This window comes from Grampus griseus (assembly GCF_964374135.1).
Source record: "Grampus griseus genome assembly, chromosome: 3".
NCBI lineage: Eukaryota > Metazoa > Chordata > Mammalia > Artiodactyla > Delphinidae > Grampus > Grampus griseus.
Window position 1 is genome coordinate 76,634,279 of NC_139019.1, and position 22,437 is coordinate 76,656,715.

General features: G+C 39.3%; 1 protein-coding gene across 2 annotated transcripts in view; it reads left to right on the top strand.

The window, feature by feature from the left end:
* RHOBTB3 (Rho related BTB domain containing 3) overlaps positions 1-22,218 on the top strand; it is a 55,931-nt gene extending 33,713 nt beyond the window's left edge. For both annotated transcript variants that reach the window (XM_082649803.1, XM_082649804.1), the window contains exons 8-12: positions 1,100-1,220; positions 6,472-6,645; positions 9,599-9,765; positions 14,087-14,183; positions 19,293-22,218. In XM_082649803.1, coding sequence (XP_082505929.1) covers positions 1,100-1,220; positions 6,472-6,645; positions 9,599-9,765; positions 14,087-14,183; positions 19,293-19,408 — 675 coding nt within the window. In that variant the 3' untranslated portion in view covers positions 19,409-22,218. The remainder of the gene's footprint in view (positions 1-1,099; positions 1,221-6,471; positions 6,646-9,598; positions 9,766-14,086; positions 14,184-19,292) is intronic.
* The last annotated feature ends 219 nt before the right edge of the window (positions 22,219-22,437 follow it).

Consider the following 22,437-nt stretch of genomic DNA (forward strand, 5'->3'; position numbering starts at 1 on the left):
CTGTTTTGGTCGTCTGTTTAGCTCATGGATGTCATTCTGGAGTGTATGTTCTTCTTTGGGAGGAAGGATAACATTTTTTCCTTCTCTCCAGACATTTTAACTTCCCACCATAGTAGATTAACCCAGAGTGGGGAGTAGGTGCCGTTTATTCTTATTGCTAAAGTTGTATGCTTGGTTATTTCTTAGGGATAAAGCTTTCTGAATTCCCTACCTAGCCAAGCAGAGGGTCAGAGTCTGACCCAGGCTGAGGTTCTGAGCGTCAGCCAGGGACATGGGTGATGGGTGAGGGAAGAGCAGCTGGCCCTCAGTTTCGGGGGTTGGCAGAAAGGATTGTCTGAAGGATCACAGAAAGGATAAACAAAGCACCAAATCCTGAGTGGGGAGCAGAGGAAGGCTGGAAACCCCAAGGTCAGACATGGTGTTCGGGGAGCCTGCCAGTTAGCAGTTGTGAGAGGACAGATAGGTGTGGTCATGGGACAGGTTCTTTAGAGCTCCAGGTTATAGATGCAGGCAACCTTTGATAATCAAGATTCCAGCAATGACGACTGTGGGCAGGAAAGATATTTAGGATTATAAGTTTGCAGATTAAGACGGAGACGAATTAATCCATCACTCTCAGGTGTTTTAATGTTGGATCTAGTGAGCAGTGGGACATGGTGTGATAGGTGAAACATATGTTTTCTTAATTACAAATTAAGTTTTGTGTATATATTTTCTTAATTAGTGAATAAACAAGCAGGTTGTATATGCAAACATATTTTACTGGGTGTTCATATGAGATTGCACTACTGTTGTCTGTTTCCCAGCTAACAAAAGCCCGTGGGGGTTCAGGACCCCACAGCTTCTCAGCTGTAGAGTCGAGTTTTCACTTAGCCAATTCCTTCACCGCCGTGAGTGCCGCATAGGGCAGTGTTGCTCATTGACAGATAGCAGATGTAGTTCTTGAGGGTAAGTTTCCGTGAAAGCTGTGATCAGAGATGCCATAGAGTAGATAATCATTACTTCTTTAGACATTTAGCACAGTTTTCCAAATTCTCTAGGCAAATTACCAAAGCATATTGTATAACATTTCCCCTTGTATTTTTACTTTTCCTTATAGTTTAATTGCCTGAGGAACTGCAAAACCTATCAAGCCAGAAAACCTCTATGGTTTTATAACACTTCCCTCAAGTTTTTCCTTAATAAACCAATGCTTGCTGATGTTGTCTTCGAAATACAAGGTATAGTTCAATTTTTACAAAGTTCATTATTCATTTTTATTTCTTGTTTTCTTACCTAACTTTCTATTTCAGCTTCGAATATTTTGGGTGAAGGAATGACTGTCCTCTATTGTAGGATGTAGATTAACATGGCTTGAATTTCTCCAAAAATTTTCTAGGGAAATGAGATATTTTATTAAAATAAGAAAAGAAATGGATATATTTTTTCTTTCTTTTTATTTCCTTACCCAATGTTTCATTAACTTTTAGGCACCAGCAAGGGATGGGGTGATCTGTAATATCACCCCCTTGTATATTGTTGTTTGTGTGTTTCTTTAAGGTCCTAGTTTTTGAATCATCTGAAACCAGCCCCCTTAACATTATATTACCTGTAGTTTATTTTTTCAGCTCTCTTAATTGAGCAAAAGGAACTACTCTGGTTGAGCGTCATGCCTGGCTTACATCAGGCATCCTTAGATATTGCTACATTTTCTCCTTATGGCACTCAGAATTATCACCAGAGCAACGGAGAGCTGCTTTTTATCTCTGTAGGAAAGTAATGCTACCTAATTTTAATAAACATGAACTGTGTTAATGCCCATTATTGATTATTTGCTTGGATACTTTTGGTCACTTTAGTAGATTGAAAGCATAGTATTAAAAATGAATTGTGAAATACCTTCAGTTATGCAAGAAGGCTAGAAGGAGTTGTTTCAGATGACTTAGGTAGCACTTCAGGTGGGCTATTACCAAAAGGAAGATATAATTTAATTTTATGGTAGAAATGTATGGCAGCTAACAGTAATTTACTTTTCAAAAATTTTCCCCAGAAAGATCGTTTTACTTGTAACTCTGGTCACTTGCCAAGACAAACAGTGAATTGGAAACTTTCCAAGGTGCCTTTGGCTAACCTACTGTTAGTAGCTGCAATGTTAGCGTGGGCCACTGAGAATGGGACAGTGAGTGACCTTGAAATTATATAAAAAATGATTTGGAAAAAAGAAAGCTAACAAGGGACTAAATTTGCTTATAATTTGCATAGGAAGCACTGACACCAAACATTGTTAATGTAACCTACTGAAAAGATTTTCATGGGGAATATTTAATGCATGAAAATATATGTTGTATTAAGAGAAAAGAAACAGCAGGGATGTGGAGAATCCTTTCTCATAGTCTTTTGCTTTTCTTCCATGATTCCACCTACCGACCCTTTGCAGGCACCTGCTCACACCCCACCTTTGCAGACGCTGGATCTGCAAGGGTCCTTGTAATGCCTGTGCTGATGCTGAACGGCAGCTGCTCTAGTGCCCTTTGTAGCCTCCTCAGCTCAACAACCAAGGCCTCCAAGGGAATCAGGAGCAGAGTGAAGCAGGAATGGGTGGAAGCAGGGTCCAGCAACAGCTTCTCTGCCAGAAGCTGGAGGAGAGGCAAACTGCGCTCTGAGGAGTGTGGGGAGGGCAGCTTCCAGTGTGTAGAAGCAGCAGTGTTGTCTGCTCTGGAGGAGGGTCTGGAGCCCTAGCTCTAGCCTTGGCTTTGCATTCCAACCAGTGTGTGTCCTTGGGCAAGTCCTTAATATGTCTGGCCTTGAGTCTTCTCAGTTGTAGTGGAGAAAGTGAACCATGTAGAGTCTAAAAGGTCCTTTTTAGTGTTAAGCTTGATGAGATGATAGTAACAGACCAGGTCAGGGTCTTGCTTGGATGCATATTTCCTATATATAATAGGTTTATATATATATAATATATATATAATATATAATTATTTATATATAATACTATATATAATAGGTTTTGTTGTGTTACTTTACATTGCTGTTCCTCTGTTTCCTCACCTATAAAATGGGGATACTAGTTTCTACCTGGGAGAGTGGTGAGTGGTCATGGAGATGAGATGGTGCATATAAAGGTGTGTTTAGAGGCCTGATGGGCAGACTCCACGACTCTTCTCCTACAGTGGCATCCAACACTGGTGGATCACTGCTTTTTTTGTGTTCTGAACCGAGGGCTGCAGCAAATCCTTTTTAAGAAATGTTCCAGGCATCACTGACAACTGGCTGGAGTTGACATGGGATATAAAACCTATTTACTATCTCTGAAATAAATAGTCATCAAATATATACATATACAAATATATATATATGTATATGTACACAAATATATGTGTACATGTATGTATATATATAAAAGTACCACCCACAATTTATTGTTTGAGTTTGTATCTTTTTCCATTAAATACTTTTTAAAAAAGCAGCTCTAAAACTAGTCATGGTAAACTTTTGGATCTGATGTAGAAAGATGTGTTTCCTTTTGACATTTGAATCTGTGCCTTGTGAAAAATACTTGTACAGAGTTATATTCTGTCTTGTTTACTTAGTACATATTCTAAATCTCTCTTGAGCTAGGCAGGTTTCCTGTTTTCAGAATAAAACAAAAAATGATTCTAAAAGTTTCATTTTTGAAACTTGGCAAGTAGTGTGAAGAAGGTATGACAAATGAAGTGTTTTATTTTAGTATATGATAAAAACAAAGATCTTTGATAATCTGTGCAAAGTTACTAGAAACTTGGGCTTTTAAATTTTGTTTCACTCTTAAAACTCTTTTCCTTAAAAAAAATTCTTAAAAAACAATAACAACAATTAAATACTCCAAAGGAAAGTTACTTTAGGCCTTGACATTTTGAAAGGACATGTTTATCTCTTAGCTTGAAAATTGATGTCCTTTTCCCCCCAGTAATTCTTCAGCTCTATCCTGTTGCTGTTGCATAAATAATCATTGCATTATTTTCATTCAGCATGTTTTATACAGTGCTTATACATTTATACAGTTTATATACAATGTTTAAAAATGTGACTATACTGAGGTATTGTATTACAGTTTCAAATAGAACAATTTGTAACACCAAAACAGTAGTTTGAAAAGGTGAGAAGCAGAAATGGATGTTTTCTTGGAGTTATAATGTTTTTTCAAACTAAATTCGAAGCTTGAAATGGGCTTTGAAAATGCTTTAAGGTACTGAGTGTTTTGTTGCTGGTTTTGTAACTCTGTTGTAACTACATTATCAACGGAAAATTTCTGTTAAAATTTTAAGGTTACCCATCAAGCTTCGTTCCCATCTGCTACTATCTACTACGTATTTTCTTGCCAATCTTAAATCCCTCTGCTTAATCCAAGTGATAGGTTATCTAGTTTGTTTAAGCCATACTTCTAATTTTCTTTTTCTTTTTTTCATGGTTCCCTATTTAAGATTTTAAGGCTAAAGTTGCAAGTCAAATAACATTGCCTGTTTGAATTCCTTTTTTTTTTTTTTTTTTTTTGCGGTACTTGGGCCTCTCACTGTTGTGGCCTTTCCCGTTGCGAAGCACAGGCTCCGGACGCGCAGGCTCAGCGGCCATGGCTCACGGGCCCAGCCGCTCCGCGGCATGTGGGATCCTCCTGGACCGGGGCACGAACCCGTGTCCCCTGCCTTGGCAGGCGGACTCTCAACCACTGCGCCACCAGGGAAGCCCTGAATTCCTTTTTAATTACTGTGTACAAATATATCCAGCATGCTTTAGTTATGGAAACTGGTTATCCCCCAGAGATGGACACTGTAACCTTGAGGGCAGGTGACCTAAAGGCAAAGAGGCAGAGAGGAAGGGGAAGGGGCTGAGAGGGGAGGCTGCCTGCTCATAGGTGTGAGGACCTGGGAAGAGAGCTCCTGTGGCTTCTCCCTGCGCCCTCCTGGGGGAGGTGCGCCTGTGTGGGTGACAGTGCCAAGGAGCGAGCTCAGAACTGGCACTGTCAGGCATTGCGTATGGATCCTGAGGGATTATTGGCTTTGGAGAAGGTCACTGGGTTTACGTAGAACTTTTTTCTTCTTTTTCTGAGCCAGAAGATGTTTTGCGTGGATTTCAAGAGGATGAAGAACAGTAATTGTAAATATTTTGGAGAAGAATATATGTCCCTGAGAAGTATGAGATTTAGGGGCTGCCGGGTGAAGACCCTTGGGCAGAGCAGAGTGGTCTGGCTTATGGTGTTACTTTCTGGAAAGCCACAGTTTTGTCACTTACACTGGCTGTGGTGTCTTCCACCAAACTAAAAGCTTGGCTGCTCCAAAGCAGGGTAGCTCCATGTTTCTCATCTTTGTACCAAACATGGTGATTGGCACATGGTGGGTGCTTGGTGATGGTCTGTTGATCTGATCTAGACTGAACTGAGGGCTCACTATGGGTTCGTGGTTTCCTAAGGTGGTGGGAGTGGTAAGAACTGCTTCTCCACCTGTGAGCCCTGGGCCACATGCGTCCCATCTGGCATTGCCTTGGTGCGGTGGCGCAGTAGCTGGAGAGCTTAGCAAGCTTTCACTGGAGAGTCACTTTAGTGTAATGAGCTTCAGTGAGGGGTGTGTGCTGAGGGGCCTTTAAAATTGAAAGCCGGGCTTCACTGGTGGCGCAGTGGTTAAGAGTCTGCCTGCTGATGCAGGGGACACGGGTTCGTGCCCCCGTCTGGGAAGATCCCACATGCCGCGGAGCGGCTGGGCCCGTGAGCCATGGCCGCTGAGCCTGCGTGTCCGGAGCCTGTGCTCTGCAATGGGAGAGGCCACAACAGTGAGAGGCCCGCGTACCGCAAAAAATAAAAATAAAAAAATTGAAAGCCGCTCTGGCGCTCCCACAAGCAGGCAGGCATTGTTCATTTAGGAAAGAGTTTCCCTGTGGAGGTAATATGACAGGGAGGAAGCAGGGGACTAGGTCATCCCCATCCACATCACCCATAAAGTCTGCAATGCTCCCCTTGGCCCCAGAAGAGATTCCCTTGCCATTCCTGCTGTGATCTATGGACTACTTAGGCTAAGGATGGTTTACTGTTTCTGATACAGGGAAGCCCAGCCAGGACTGTACTGTGAGTAATGGTTGTGTTTTCTTGTGAGACACATGGGCAGGGGAGGGTGGTGGTGTCTCAAGCCAATTGCAAAGAATAGATGTTTCATGATAAAAAGACATGAAGCAAAATATTGCATTTCAGTGTTTCTATCTTTAGGAAATAAAAACTAAGTAACAAATAATTGCCTGACTTGCAAATTGTTGGTTTCAGAGTCAACTTTTGAACTCTTAATTTTTCAATTTATTTTAAAACTACGAAGTCTCCAAAGTTTAATACAGGTTATCACACCCACATCTGGTTTCTGAATATCAGCTTAGCTGTGCCTAATGCAATACCATTCTAATTAGAAGGAAAATTGCTAGGACAATAACTCTGCAAGTTTATCTCCCTTAGCTTTGTTTCCCTGTCGAACCTTACAGGTACGACGGTGCCAGCCCACAGGGCCGTCCTGGTGGCCCGGTGTGAAGTGATGGCGGCCATGTTTAATGGGAATTACATGGAAGCAAAGAGTGTTCTGATTCCAGTTTATGGTGTTTCCAAAGAGACTTTCTTGTCATTCTTGGAATACCTATACACAGACTCCTGTTGCCCAGGTGAGCCATTATAAATGTTAGACAGAATCTCATAACTCTTTCTTTCCTGATAACCCATTTTGAGAAATTGCTTTCTATGAAATCTCTTTTTGTTTAAGGTGTATGAGAGTTGACGTCATGGAATGTGCTAATAAGCAGGTGGAGGTGATTTGGGGACAGCAATGAACTTTCAGTCAATTCACGTGGATGAGCAGTGACTGGGTACCTCTTCTGGGCGCTCAGACCCTGGGATAAGCTCACATGTCCCAGCCAGCACCAACAGCATGCTGATCGCTGTAGGCACCCTGGAAACGGAGGTGTCTCGTGGTACCCAGTGGCTACTTCACTTCTACACACTGGAGCAAAGAGCTCCTTAGAACACTGTCCCTTTCATGAGGAGAAAAGGGCTGGGCAGCTGCTGTTATGGCTCTGACTTCTGTTTGAGGCACTTCAAGGAATTTCAATATTCTGAGACTCCTTTGGTCATCTCTCTGGCCCAGAGGATGGCCTTTTTCTGACTTTTATTTAAAAACTAAAAAGTCTGACTTTTCCTGACTTCTCCTAGAGTCAGACTGTCCTAAAGCTGACTTATCCAAAAACTTTTCCTAAATGGTTTAGAATGCCCAGTGGACTGTGGGATTTATTTTCCTACTCACCATTAACTAGGAACTGTCTATGGCAGCTTCAGGTTGGAACAGATCTTGCAGGTTTCCTGTAAGGTTTCCTGTAGCTGGAGGCACTTTGGAGAAATTGCAGAATCCTTTCAACAGGCCTGGAGCCTTGGGATGCAGGCATGGAAGCCCATTTTCATAAGTCTTTGTCTTTTGGCCAACAGATGGCTCCCACCACAAACACAACTAGAATAAGCCCGTGGTGGCTTAGTCCAGGAGCCTGAGACCTTGGTTACAGAACCTGGCCAAGAAAATACACATTTCAGACCATACCTCTCTTCAGGTTTACTGCTTTAATTTTAGATTTGGAAGACTTCCAGTGTTCGTTATTGAAATCTCCTAAGTTTTAAACAAGTCATGAGCCCTCTAGTGAAAAGTTTTAGAAGTTCCAGAACAGAACATTCTTTTAATTGAATTAATTATGGTCTTGCAGCTTTCTGTAGAGTATTTTGGAGCCAGTTACAAAATCAGTGTTAAAGACTGGCTTATCATTTCTGTTTAATAAAAATGAAACCATTGGACTCCCCTGGTGGCGTGGTGGTTAAGAATCCGCCTGCCAATGTAGGGGACACAGGTTCGAGCCCTGGTCCGGGAAGATCCCACATGCCGCAGAGCAGCTAAGCCTGTGCACCACAACTACTGAGCCTGCACCTTAGAGCCCGTGAGCCACAGCTACTGAGCCAACGCACCCTAGAGCCCGTGCGCCACAACTACTGAAGTCTGCGTGCTCTAGGGCCCACGTGCCGCAACTACTGAGCCCGCATGCTGCAACTGCTGAAGCCCACGCGCCTAGAGCCTGTGCTCAGCAACAAGAGAAGCCGCCGCAATGAGAAGACCGCGCACCACAGCGAAGGGTAGCCCCCGCTTGCCGCAACTAGAGAAAGCCCACGCGCAGCGACGAAGACCCAATGCAGCCAAAAAAAAAAGACATCATTGATTCTCATCAGATCGTGTGTTATTGTGTATTTTATTATTTCACTATGGGCAAATTTATATATTAAATTTAAAAATTTGACCAGTTTTGAAATAATAAGGAAATTTGGTTTCTTAATCATCCTCTTACTAGAGTAATTGAAGGTTTGGATTTTAAGTTTTATCTTACTAATTAGAAAAAATGCTCAGAAAAGCAATAATAACTATAAGACAAAACACTTTAAAAATTGGTAAAAGGTGAAGGTGTGTGTGTGTGGGGAAATGAGTCAAAATGAATAATCAAAAAATTAAGCTGGATACTGGAAAATTTGCATTGGGAAAATTGTAGAAAGAAAAATAATCTATTCATTATGATAAATAGTTATCATACATGCTCTTCTTGGTTCCTAGCTACAAAGAATATAAGGCGTTTAAAGAGGGACAAGAAAGAATTACAGAGAAGTGTTAAAAAAACAAACAAAAAAACCTTAGTGACTGCCAGGGGTTGAGGGAAAGGGGAAGTGGGGAGTTAGTGCTTAATGAGTGCAGAGTTTCAGTTGGGAAAGAAGGAAAACGTTTTGGAGAAGGTAGTGGTGATGGTTATACAACAACATGAATGTACTTAATGCCACTAAACTTTACACTTAAAACTGATTAATGCTAGGGACTTCCCTGGTGGTCCACTGGTAAAGAATCCACCTTCCAATGCAGGGGACGCAGCTTGGATCCCTGGTCGGGGAACTAAGATCCCACATGCCGCGGGGCAACTAAACCCGCACCTCAACTAGAGAGCCTGCGTGCCACAAACTACAGGGCCCACGTGCCCTGGAGCCTGTGCGCCACAACTAGAGAGAGAGAACCCACACACTACCACTAGAGAGAAGCCTGCACACCACAGCAAAAGATCCTGCATGCTGCAACAAAGACCCGATGCAGCCAAAAAATAAATTTAAAAAACAAAAACAAGACAAAAAAACGATTAATGGTAAATTTTATGTTATGTTTATTTTACCACAACAAAAACAAAACAAACAAACCTGGGGACTAAAGCCAGAAGAAGAAGAATTGCAAGGATTTAGTATAGCTAGCAGACAGAATTACCCGGTAGCCCTGGAGTTGATTATTAAGGGCAATTGTAGAATCTCTTTCTCTGGAGAATTAAAAACAATAGCAACAGATTCACTTCTGTGTGTGAAGGCTTGAATGAATTCCTTTTAAAATGGAGTAATAGTTTAGATTGCTGACTTACCCCTTCAAGGCTTTTTTAGGCATTCTATTCTACATTGGATGATACAGTCAGCATTTTTTGTTTTTTTGTTGTTGTTTTGTTTTTAGGTCATAAAAGAAATGGTTTTATGGTCCATTTTCTCTTATTTCCCTTCTTGCATCAGCTGGCATTTTCCAGGCTATGTGTCTCCTGATCTGTGCAGAGATGTACCAAGTGTCCAGGCTGCAGCACATCTGTGAGCTGTTCATCATTACACAGCTGCAAAGCATGCCAAGCCGGGAACTGGCATCTATGAACCTCGATATAGTTGACCTGCTCAAAAAAGCCAAGGTAATTGGCCCTATGTATCTGGTGGTTTGATTTTTTAAAAAATATTACAAAAATTTTATTCACTCATTTTTTCTGTTCATTAAGAGATATATTAGTGCTTGTCGTACTTTGGAAATTTGGCTAAATGAAGTAAATGTGCCCTCACAACCATTTCTGCAGCTAGATAATTTTGAAGCATAGTGTTTTTGAGCAATCCCTTTCTAAGGAGGTAGGATTTATCAATACAGAATTTTTTCAACTGAATGGTGGCCCTTATTAGTGTCAGTTGAGTGTGGTGCTGTATTATTTTGTATAGGCATTATAGAAAACAGAATTTACATTGAATTTCCCTCAAATGATCACATCTTAGGGTTCCTGAATGGAAAATGACAGGATTGGTCCGTACATACTGATAGAGATGGTTACGCAGAACTCATTTATTTGTTCGTTCGTTCATTCATTCGTTCATTCATTCACTTCACGAGCATGTTTTAAAGTTCTGGTTGTTTGTAGGAGGTATTGGTGTACTTCATCAATTCTTTCAAACACCTTTTGTTGAAATGTCTCATTGTTCGAGGAGTTATCCTACCATTCCATCGCCTGCCCTAAGACAGTTGTAGGGTTGCAGCAGTCATGGCACAGTGATGGGTACTGAACTTGCATTAAGCTGAACCTTCTAAGTCTTTTTCATAGGAATATATTTGATCCATTGTTACAGATGATCAGGACTTTGTAAAATATTACCTGGTGTACAACATATTGACTGTCCCTATGAACGTTGACATCCAGAATTAGGAAAATATGACAAATTTGTCTTCACCCAAGTTTCTAAAATAGAGCCACGTAATGGGGCAAAGGACTGACTCTGTGACAGCTAAAAGCTTGCCTCCACGCTGAGATGAATTTATTAATCAATATGTCTATTGCTCAGAATGGAAGAGAATTCATTTAAAGCACCTAGGTCTTCTCTTATTATCTCCATAACTATTTTGGAGTTCATTTCTCTCATAATCAAGTCTTCAGATCATACATATTGAATATTAGGGAAAAAAAATTTCAAAAAATGAGTAACCTTCATCTCTCTTTGTAATATAATTACATTGAGCTTGGGATTAATAGCTATTCTCTAGATTTAAAAATTCTTTTTATTGTTTCTCGCATTTTTACAACCTCCTTTTTGTTTTTTGGCTGCGTTGGGTCTTTGTTGCAGTACGCAGGCTTCTCTTTTGGAGCATGGGCTCTAGGTGCGTGGGCTTCAGTAGTTGCAGCACATGGGCTCAGTAGTTGCAGCACGCGGGCTTCAGTAGTTGTGGCTTGTGGGCTCTAGAGCACAGGCTCAGTAGTTGTCGTGCACGGGCTTGCTCCATGGCATGTGGAATCTTCCTGGACCAGGGATTGAACCTGTGTCCCCTGCATTGGCAGGTGGCTTCTTAACCACGGCACCACCAGGGAAGTCCCTCCTGCATTTTTGATGTATCATTTTCGTACGTTCTAACAAGTCTGTCATACTTTTAAAAAATGGGCACAAGCTTTTCTTTCCTTATCTTGTAATATCCTTTTATATAGTTCACGCATAAGAGAACTTCCTACTTGGTTGCACTGATTTCTTTAAGTGCCCCCCCCAAACACACACACACAGACACATACACACACACACACGTACACACAGTTCCTCATTAGCATCATTTATGATTGTATTGTCAGAAATTCTTCCTGACCCGTGTTCCCTGAATGTGTGGTTTCTGACTATGTGATTATCCTTTTTCCCTTTGAATTTTAAAAGTGTAAGATACCAACTTTTCTTGAATTTTACTGTTTGTTTCTGAAGACTTTTCTGTTTGCTAAGATTAAGCCTACCTTTACCGGTTTTCCTTTAGTCTATTCCTGGTGGTCCCTAATTTGCCAATTATGAATCACAGAAACAGGATAATTTTCTTCCTGTTTGAAGTTCTTAGGTTGAGGTTCAACTTCGCCAACCAGTTCATCTGTTGGTCAGACTTCAGTTAACCTTTCCCTCATTGCTTCTCTGACTTCTAGGAGGTGAAATTGTCTTTTGGCAGAATTAGCTTTCCAGTAGCTCTCTGAATAATTGAAATTTCCAATCCCTCTATCATCTCTGCCAGTTTTGTGTTGTGTATCAGGAAAGCATCATTCATACTTTTGATACAAATAAGCAGTTTTGATACAGATGAGCTGGAACTCTCCTTTAACCTCTCTCAGTTCTTTACCATGATTCTACCTTCAGGTTCATATGTTTCCATGACGTTGAAATCTTAACACACAACAGAGGCTTTTTTCCCTTAATCGGATCAGTTCCTTTGGATTGAGGTAGAGATTTCCTTATTCCTCCTCCCCTTTAAACCTTATCTTGGCAAACTTTGGTGATTCCTATGAAGTTCTGTTTACTCTCATATTAAAGTTTTAAACTCAAATTCTTGCTTATAATCTGTGCATTCAATATTTGGCTTCTTCAGGCCACCAGTTTTGTTTCTGACCTTTTCCTTGTGAGTTTTGGGGTACTTTTTCCACCATTATTATTCTTCACAGGGCTGTTAAATGCTGTAGCATTTGGTTTATGGTATATTTTAAATTTTCTTTTTAAAATTCTGTTGTTTATTTCAGTTTAAACTGTCTTCTCAAGTCAGCAGATATTCTTCCAAAAATGTAGTCTTTCCAGTGGGATGCATTCCATCTCTTGCCAAGAGCCCACAATTATGAAATCTTAAGTCTTATTCAAAAATAAAATTCTGCATTTGAACCATGTTTTTATAGCCAGCTGTTCATTTCTGTGGTCTCCCTCTCTTTCGAAGTCACAGTCCTTAGGCAGTGTTCTGAACGTCTGTTGGTAGGTTTTCTCCTCTGGGTTAACCATCTAGTAGTGCTGGTGGCTTCTGTTAAAATAGCTCCACATTCTTGCTGTATTCCCTTGAGATCACTCATATTCATCTGCTAAAACATTAAGTGAAGAACGATTGTTAATATGTGATGTGGTATTAGATGAACCATGAAGTCTCTTACAATTCAAAAATTGAGTGTCTATATAATTAAAATCAGAGGGACCTGTGAATTTATATGTAAAATATTCACACATTATAACTTTTAAAAAGAGTGATGCTTGAGTTTCATTCTTAAGATTTGAGATTACAAATCTGTCTTCAATTTAGCATTACTTATCGCTTACATACTATTTTTGAGTGTCCTTAAAAGAGCTATATTTAGCCTAAAGGTGGAAACAACCTAAAAGTCCATCAACAGATGAATGAATAAACAAAATGTGGTATATATACACGATGGAATATTACTTGGCCTTAAAAAGGAATGGAATTTTAATGCATGGTGCAGCATGAATGAACCTTATGCTAAGTAAAATAAACCAGTCAGAAAAAGGACAAACATTGTATAATTTTGTATAACTTGTATAACTTATACGAGGTACCTGGAATAGCCAAATTCATAGAAAATAGAATAGTGGTTACCAGAACCTGGGAGTAGGAGGAAAGGGGAGTTATTGTTTAACTGTACACGTAAAGATGGTTAAAATGGTAAGTTTTATGTTATGTGTATTTTACCACAGTAATAATAAAAGAACTATACTCATGTTCCTAAGTTACCTGGCAGCATGCTACTGTAATCTGAATTGTGTGGTTAGGTGGATTAGTGAGTGTCACTGGGTTGGCACCAAGGTAATGATGTCATGGCCAAGTTTCTGAGTTTCCCTTCCATGAGCTATTGGAATTCAGGATGGATGATAAATGTGCTGGCAATCCTGCTCAGTGTAACAGTACATCCCAGTTAAAAGCAATTATTCAGACATAACCTTCTCATAGAAATAATTACATGTGGAAACCCATACCCTTAGATTGATGACCTTTCCTCCTCAAAATATTCTTTGGTTTTCTCTGCAGGTGAATTTGTTGAGATATGGCCAGATGTATACCTTTGCTAACCATAATCTTCTCTCTGCTACACAGATATAAGTGCAGTTAGTGAAGGCCATGACCTTAGATGAAAAGCTTAAATCAAAGTCCTCAAGAACCTCTAGTAGTCTTTGTTACCCACAGATGCAACCATGCATCTGCTTAAAGACATTTAGCCACTATAGCAGCCGTAGCTTGTTCTTCATTTGATTTGGTTTCTTCATTGATGTGCTTTTATTATTACTTGTTAATAATGCTCCCTTTTCCTTTCTGCTGTCTGAGTAGACTGAAGGCTGAATCATATACAGACACATTAAACGTGGAATTGGGCCCTCCGTGAGTTCTCCTGAACCATTCTCTCGATCTAATCATCATGTTGATGGTCATTATGTACAATATTGTTTCACTTTCCATTTTTCTTGCAGTTTCACCACTCTGATTGCCTCTCAGCCTGGCTGCTTCATTTCATTGCCACTAACTACCTCATCTTCAGTCAGAAGCCTGAATTTCAGGATCTTTCAGGTAGATTGCTAATTAATGTTTTTGGAATGAAAAACCTTTACGTTCTTTGTTCTTAGATTTGAGACATAATTTGTAGGAATAGTAGTTTTTAAAAATAAAAAGGCAGTGTAAGACATTCCTTTTAAGTATGCAGTGTTGTAATTGAGGACACTTACAGTAACCGGTGTTTCATAAGAAGCTTGACCTGTGTTACACAAGAAGTTTCCTAATGATTGTTTCATAGCTCCCATCCATTTTTAAGTGCCTTTTCTTCTGAAGCAGAGAGAGAAGGGGGCCTCACATGACATTTGGTTGTGATAAATGGGATTTGGTTTTAACCACCTAAGTCAGAAGCAAAATTTAAATAGTACAGCTTTTTAAATTTTCTTTTTAAAAAGAAAAAATTATCCCTAGTATATAGTTCTGTTGTACTGGTATCTCCTGTCTCTACAGGAGTCCATTATATCATTCGACAATAACAATTTTTTATTGATCAAAGAGTGGTGCAAAATTTACTGAGCAGAGAGTATACTTAATGTGATTTTTTAAGGTAAATTATAAAGATTAAAACCAATCAAAGGGTGAGCTTCTGAGTGCTGCATAAGATGAAAGAAAATGAAAATAGAATAGTCATCGAAGTAGACAGTTTAGATACAATGGTTTGCTCATGTTATTGCCTAGAACAGACCCAAGGAATAATCAAGGTAAGGGGAGAAGGAAATGAAAGATCTCCTAGTCAAGTAGTTTCAAACTCTAAGTGGAGAAACCTCCTTGACGATGATGCCCGCAGTTCTTGTGAGGTGGGAGCAGAGAGCGAGGTGGGTGGCGCAGAAGAGGGAGAGGGGAGGAGAGGCTAGCACTCGCTGTTCTTGGACTCCTCCCTCTCACCTTCATCCAGAGTGGTTTCACTTTGACCTGCTGAGATCTTAGAATTCTATGTAAAATTTTGCTTGTAAAAGAGAATCTGCTGCTAGAAGAGGTGAGCATCTCTGGTTTCATTCAGCTGTACATTGCATATTTAAGGAAACCAAGAAACAGACAGTCAGTTTTGGGCAGATGTATTCAGCCAGTCAACAAACATTGTATGCCTATTGGGAGGCTGTTTACATAACTATTAGTGTGGAAGAGTAACATAATAAATCATAGCAGGACAATAGATATTTACTAACCATTTACTTTGTGCAAGAAACAAAGTTCATTCATAAACATAAGGCATACTTCCCCTTGCTGTTAGTTAGTAGGGGCATTCTTCCACAGTTATTCTTTAAGGAGGCAATTAAAAATGAAATAAATGAACATTGTGATTTTAGGACCCCCTTTATTATGCCACCTGAGGTCACCTTCATTTGTAAAAGACTAGTCAGATGATTTTCTACTTACTATTTTGTGTAGATATGTGATATACGTAGAGTACTATTACAGCCTTGGGGGAAGGATGCTCTCTAAATCCTATGAGTTATTAATCTTTATTTTATTCTGATACTTATACAATTGCCTATAAAGTATGTTATGACCGCCACCTGGCACAGTGAGAAGCAGGACTCCAGGGTGTAAGTTGAGAAGGCAGGGTAAGAAAATGAGGCTGTGTCAGTGATGGTCTTATGTTCCTTTGATGGGAATTAAAACAGTATCCTGAGTGCTCTGATTTAGCGGTCCTTGTTCATGTCCAGGACCTGCTGTGATGTGTCCTTTTGGGCAGAGCAAAAGAAAGCCCCTGTGGATAAGGGAGAATTTGATAGTCTATATCAGCAGTCATAAACCGTCAGTCTATGGGTTGAATGTAACTTGCTAAGGGATTTTATTTGGACCACATGGTATTATAATTTTTTTAGTGTCAGTATTAAAAATTGTAACATGTCACATTTGAAAATCCAAATTTCTGGCTTCTTTTGACAAAGTTGGAAGATCTGGCTTCTCTGGGCCCATCTTCCCACATGGCAACAACCTGGAACTGAGCAGTGGCTACTCATTTAAAGGCGCGTGTCCTCTCCATGGTGCCATAGTCCCCTCTCCTCCCTGTTGCCTGACTCTTGGCCTACCTCACATGGTCACTTGAAATTGAAAAGGGTTCTTGTCACAGTCTCTTTACAGTTTCCTTAAAGAATTGCTCATTTTCAACTTCAAAAATCATCAAATTATTATTGGAATTCTGTGACATGTTTTCCCTTAACTGGGGGGTTTTCTTCTTTAGAGGGTGTTTAGAAATTTAAAAGTGAGACTGGAAAAGCTCTCAGGTTAATGCTGGCACCGATACATCAGAACTCAGTGAAATAGTTCATTAAATACTAGGCATATTTTATATACTGGACTCTTATACGAAAACAAACAGCAATGCACAGGAATATGTTACCCTTGGCATTTATGGATTCGTTATTCTCACAGTTTCATTTATCTCAGTATTATGTTATATATTATTATGGAGTTTTTTGTCTCGTTTTGAGTTTTGCTGGCTACCAGAGCTCATCTCTGACAAGTTTTCTCTGTTTTTTTGCTTTTGTTTTTTTAATCTTAACTGAGGGAGCAGCCTTATGTCACCTTTGCTCCCTAATGAAACCTACAACTAATTTCCCCGGGCAGCTAGGTTGTTTCTTCTGATCCAGGCCCTGCAGCCTGGATCAAGACCTTGTTAATACAAATTATAATAGACGGGGTCAAACAGTAGATGGAGAAGTGAAAACTGACTTAGCAGAAGCAAACCTAAGTGCCCACAGAAGGGAATACCGATGAAAGACAAACTGATTCACCCAGCAGAATACTGTAAAGCCTTAGAAATTTGAGGTACCTGGTACTTCAAAAAGCAGGATGAGGCTTGGGACTGAAAGCCATAGGATTAGTTGAATGCTTTTGCTACACTCCATCCCACCCAGGCAGGCAAGTGCTTCTCCCTCATCATCACAGGAGTTTGGAGGTTTATTCCTGGATAAGTTAAACCAAAAAAGTTATAGAATCATGACCTCAGAGTATAGCGGAGATTGGGGCAAGGAGCTGGACTGAAAACATAGAGATCATGTGAAAGTGTCACATTATATAGTAACCCTCCAGCCTTCTTCCCATATCCAGGTTCCGGAATTCTGGCAGCCGGGTATTTGACTCCCACCTCGACTACCACTTTGACACTCATACTCTGGGCATGAAATTGAAGCATCCTTCCCTGACCTCACATAAAAAACTGTAGGTGCAGTCATTGGAGAATTCTCTCAGTTAACCCAGTGGATATCTGTTCAGTTGTGCTACAGTGTATCCCACCAGTCAGCAAGTCCTGCCCATGCCCCAAAAGATTTCCAAACAGCTCTCTAGCGTCTCACTCTTAAATATAAAGAGGCTAACTGAGGGTCAACAGATATTTGAGGCAGTGTCCAATGTGCAAGATGAATACCAAAAGCAAAACAAAATGAATAAAAACAGAAGAGAAGGAACTTACAAGAACAAAGAGTAGAAGAAAACCTTTTAAAAAAACCTGTAATTAATATCTTCAAAGAATAAGAGATATACATTCATAAAACAGGGATAGAATGTTATAAAAAAGAAACAATATTCATAGAGACAGAGTATATAGAATGGTGGTTGCTGGGACTTGGGGAAAGGGGAAACGGAGTTGTTTGATGGGTATAGAGTTTTAGTTTTGCAGGATGAAAAGAGTTCTGGAGATTGGTTGACAACAGTGTGAATGTACTTAACACTACTGAACTATACACTTAAAAATAGTTAAGATGGGGGCTTCCCTGGTGGCGCAGTGGTTGAGAGTCCGCCTGCTGATGCAGGGGACACGGGTTTGTGCCCCGGTCCGGGAAGATCCCACATGCCGCGGAGCGGCTGGGCCCGTGAGCCATGACTGCTGGGCCTGCGCGTCCAGAGCCTGTGCTCTGCAGCGGGAGAGGCCACAACAGTGAGAGGCCCGCGTACTGCAAAAAAAAAAAAAAATAGTTAAGTGGAAAAAAACATAGTTAAGATGGAAAAACAAAAAAAAATAGTTAAGATGGTAAATTTTATATTATGTGTATTTTACCATAATTTTAAAAAAACAATAAAAGAACAAGAAGTTGCTCTTGAAAATTAGGATAGCAAAAATGAAACCATAACAAAAAAAAACAAACAACTAAATAAATAAAAGAGTAGAAAGATAAAGGTAAGGAAATCTAGAAAGTAGGACAAAAAGGATGAAGAGACAGAAAAAGGTTTTTTTAAAAAGTTGGAGGCTCAATGCAGGAGGTGAAGTATCTCAGTAATAGAAGTTAGTACAGGAAGAAAAAAGAAAAACAATGCTGAGGAGGAAATTATCAAAGAAATAATACAAGAAGTTATCCCAGTACTGAGGAACTGAGTCAACAGATTAAAAGGCTCTGCTAAGTGCTCAGCTTAACAAATAACAAGGTCTATCACTGGGACGTGCAGGAACACCGACTATAAATAGAAAAATCTAAACGTTTACAGAATAAAAAAACCCACAGATCACTTATCAGCGACCATGAATCTGAATGGTAGTAGAGTTCTTAATAGCCTTGGAAACTAGAAAGCAGTGGAGTACTGTCTTCAACATACTGAGGGAAAATTTTCAACCTAGAATTCCATACCAAACCAAATGATCTATTGGGTGTAAGGACAGATTAAAGACGTTTCATCACAAGCAAGGTCTCAAAAATACTTCTTATGCATACTCTGCTTCAGGAAGCTAATAAAAGTTGTGCTTCACCAAAACTAGAGAAAACAGAGTGAAGAATCTGGAGTCCAGGAGTGGAGGGATCCAATGCAAAAGCATGAAGCAGGCATAGAAGGCAAGAGGGTACAGGGCTGTGAAGAGAGGGGTCTCCAGGGGAACACCGCCACCACCCCCATAGGAATGGCTAGATCCTCTGATAACTGTGGCCCCGTGGAAAACAGAATTGAGAGGACTTCAAAGAGTTTGGAAGGTTGAGTTAGCTACAAAGAAAACTAATTAAAGGAAAAAAACTAAAACAGTATATAATTGTGAATCACAGAATAACATAAATACTGATGACTGATTGAGGGGAGGGGAGGAAGTATACAGCAGAGCTTGGATCTCACCTATTACATAGGAAACCAATAGTTAATATCGAAACTTGATCCCAAATAAAATATATTCAATTAATATTCTTTTTCTGAAACTTTTAGTGGAAGAACGCAGTTTTGTTGAAAAGCACAGATGGCCATCAAATATGTACTTGAAGCAGCTTGCGGAATACAGGAAGTATATTCACTCGCGGAAATGTCGTTGCTTAGTAATGTAACCCTGGAGTTTTTATGTACACACACTTTTTCTTGTTATGAAGAATGGGGTACTTCTGGGTTCTAGGAAAATTCTTGTGACTGCAACCGGTATGGGAGTTAAAAAAAAAAATCACCACACAGCTTAACATGCTTATTAGTTCTTATTGAAAAAAACTACTATTATGATCTTAAAAGGGAACAAAATATACCATAGGCTAAAATTAAGACTTCACCCGAGTATATAAGGCTGTGTACAGCTATTTTTCCCTTTAAGATGCCCTATTGGTTTAGTGATATTAATACCCCTTCCATTTAAGAAATGTTGAAATTTTTAAAAAATTATGTAGGATTAATACAGAAATTTCATCATGTCTGATTAATTGCTCTATTAAAATAAGGGCCTTTTAAAGACCCAGTATGACTGTTTCTATAGTGAGAAATCTAGGAGAAGACTGATGAGGCTGAGGTCTTAGGAATAGAAATTTGCCTAGGATTTTGAAAGTGAACTGCCACTTCATTCCGAATCAATGACAGTGTTTGAACCATAATGGAAAAAAAAATCTGGTTTTTATCTGAACAATGAGCTACCTTGTCTCTCGCCTGGTATTCTGATTAGGCAAGAAATCTATAGAGGACTGGCTTTGTGGCCATGTAACCCGTGTGCTTACACAAGGCCTCCTGCTTAGAAGGGCCCCATGCTCAGTTCAGTGCCCTGCGATCGCCATCTTAAAATTTGAAGAAGGGCCCTGCATTTTCACTGTGTACTGGGCCCCCCAGATTATGCATATCTCCTAGCAGGGTATGTTTTCTTGCTCAAACGTTATTATCTCTGAAAGCAGAAAAGAGGCACTGACATCAAGGAAAGAGAAGGAAGCTTGCTGAGGGAAGAGATCATATGGGGTTCCCCCCATGGGAAAGTCTGTACCACCCATGGCCTCCCTCCTCTGCCACCTCCGCTGGCAAGTGAGAAATGCATCATGTTGGTTTCACCTTGTAACACTCACAATTCTGGCACTACACAGAGGAATACTTTCTTGATCATTCTCTTAAGACCAGGATGTTGGTAAAAGTGACTGACCAGTGTGACTTTAATATGCACTTATAAAAATGCTCATAGGAAAAGACGCTTTCTAGAGAATTTGCAATCAAAGGCTCAAGAGTTTTTCTTCTTTCAGTGTATTTACTAAGATTAGGATGTCAGTGGCTTGAATTTTGTGAATTCTTTCTGAGGACTGAAAGGGTATTTGATGAGGAATAGCATGAACCTTGTCCTTCAAGATTATCTAATAAGTTCAGAGAAAGGATATAAATCAAGACTTGTTACATGTAGAGAAAATGGTACTAAGACACAGGACAAAATTATAGTTTCTCTTGTATCACATGTCAACAGAAACAGTTACATCAGAAGCTCACAAGCTGAGAGATGGAAAACCAGATTACTGTTTGTTGTTAGCATCATTTTCATCTGTAATTCAGTATTGGAATATATTTTTCTTTTAATTGCCAGTGACTTTAGAATACACATAGTTTTTCCAGCTGTTCAAAGGTTTGATTAAACAGTTTTATACCATAGTATAGACACAATACTATACAGTTAGTCCTTGGATGTATACCAACACCGTCAGAGTAAAACAGTAAAAGTCCCCTACAAATATCTTACAAGAAACCTGATTTTAATTGGATTGTGTTGATAAATATTACTGGAATGCATTTATTTTTTGTATTTAACTCACTTGAGCTAATCAACTATTGACAAATTCCACTTGACAAAGATTAGCATTGGAAAGAGTAGATACTGTAGTAAATTTTTAGAAATTCATTCACATTTAAGGCCTTTTAAAATACAGTGATAGCCTTTTGCTTTTCATAAGCATTTTCTTACCCGTGCATTAATTACAACACTTAAAATTCTAAGTCAATCTTAACTTTTAATCTAGGAAATTAAAAAATATAAGTTCTAAAGCAAAATATTTTCTTGAAAATACTATTTAGCATTTCAGTAGACCATAGATAGTTTCTAGGTTGTTGAACAAAAGTGGAAGTTGGGTTTGGGAGCTGGTGCTCTGCTGGTGCTTTGCATGTAGTTTTTATTATGAAAGTTCTTTGCCACCTGTGAGTAACTCAAACACCCCGATGTCACAGCTCTCCTGGGCTAGTCAGAACAGTAGTCAAATTAGACTAGACTCTTCAGTACCTTTGAATTAACTCAATTTAAAATAACAAGAATTTTTTTTTTAGAAAAAACCTTACAGACTGTCTTGGAGAAATGAGTGCTCTTTTTGAGTTTTTCTAATTGAAAGATTATTTCTAGATGAATGTATGCTTTGTGCTGATCTGTGCTTCAATATATTTACCAGTCATTTTAATTAGAGAAGATACTGTATGGTAGAACTAAGGCTTTTTCTTTCTGGGCCAGGTTTTCACCTTATATAACCCTTGTATAATTCTGACTACTCTGTGTTCATATTGTAGAGAGTAGGCTTATAATATAGAAGGTTCAGTAACATAGCTGAAATTCACCCTTTCTAAGCCAGCATGGTGGCTTCATATTGGGCAGAAGCAGAAAACTGAAGAATTGGATAAATTTGACTTCCAAGACAGCTGAACTTTTCAACTGTAGTTTTAAAAACTACACTACACTGATATAGCTAATTAGACAAAAACATCCTCAAGAGTATTTTATTTAATTTAAGGCATCTGTTTAATTCAATCTTTAATAATTTTGCAAAGAAGGGTATGTGTGTATTTTAATATAGCCTGACCTGAATTTATATGTTTTTAGTTTTAGTATTTAACATTTTTGTAACAAATAAACCTTTTTTTAAAACAAGTTCAACACAGTGTCATGTAGTTATTTTCACCTTGTTGAATTGCTGAAGTAACTTTGGGAATTCTGCCTTGTATTTCTCAAGCGTAATTGTGCTTCATGAAAACCACTATGCGTAAAATATTTAGAATGTTGTTGATATGCTAGATGTGTGTGATGAGATAAAGAAATTTATATTACCTTTAACAGCTGATAGCAGAATTTCTCTTAACAAAAATAACT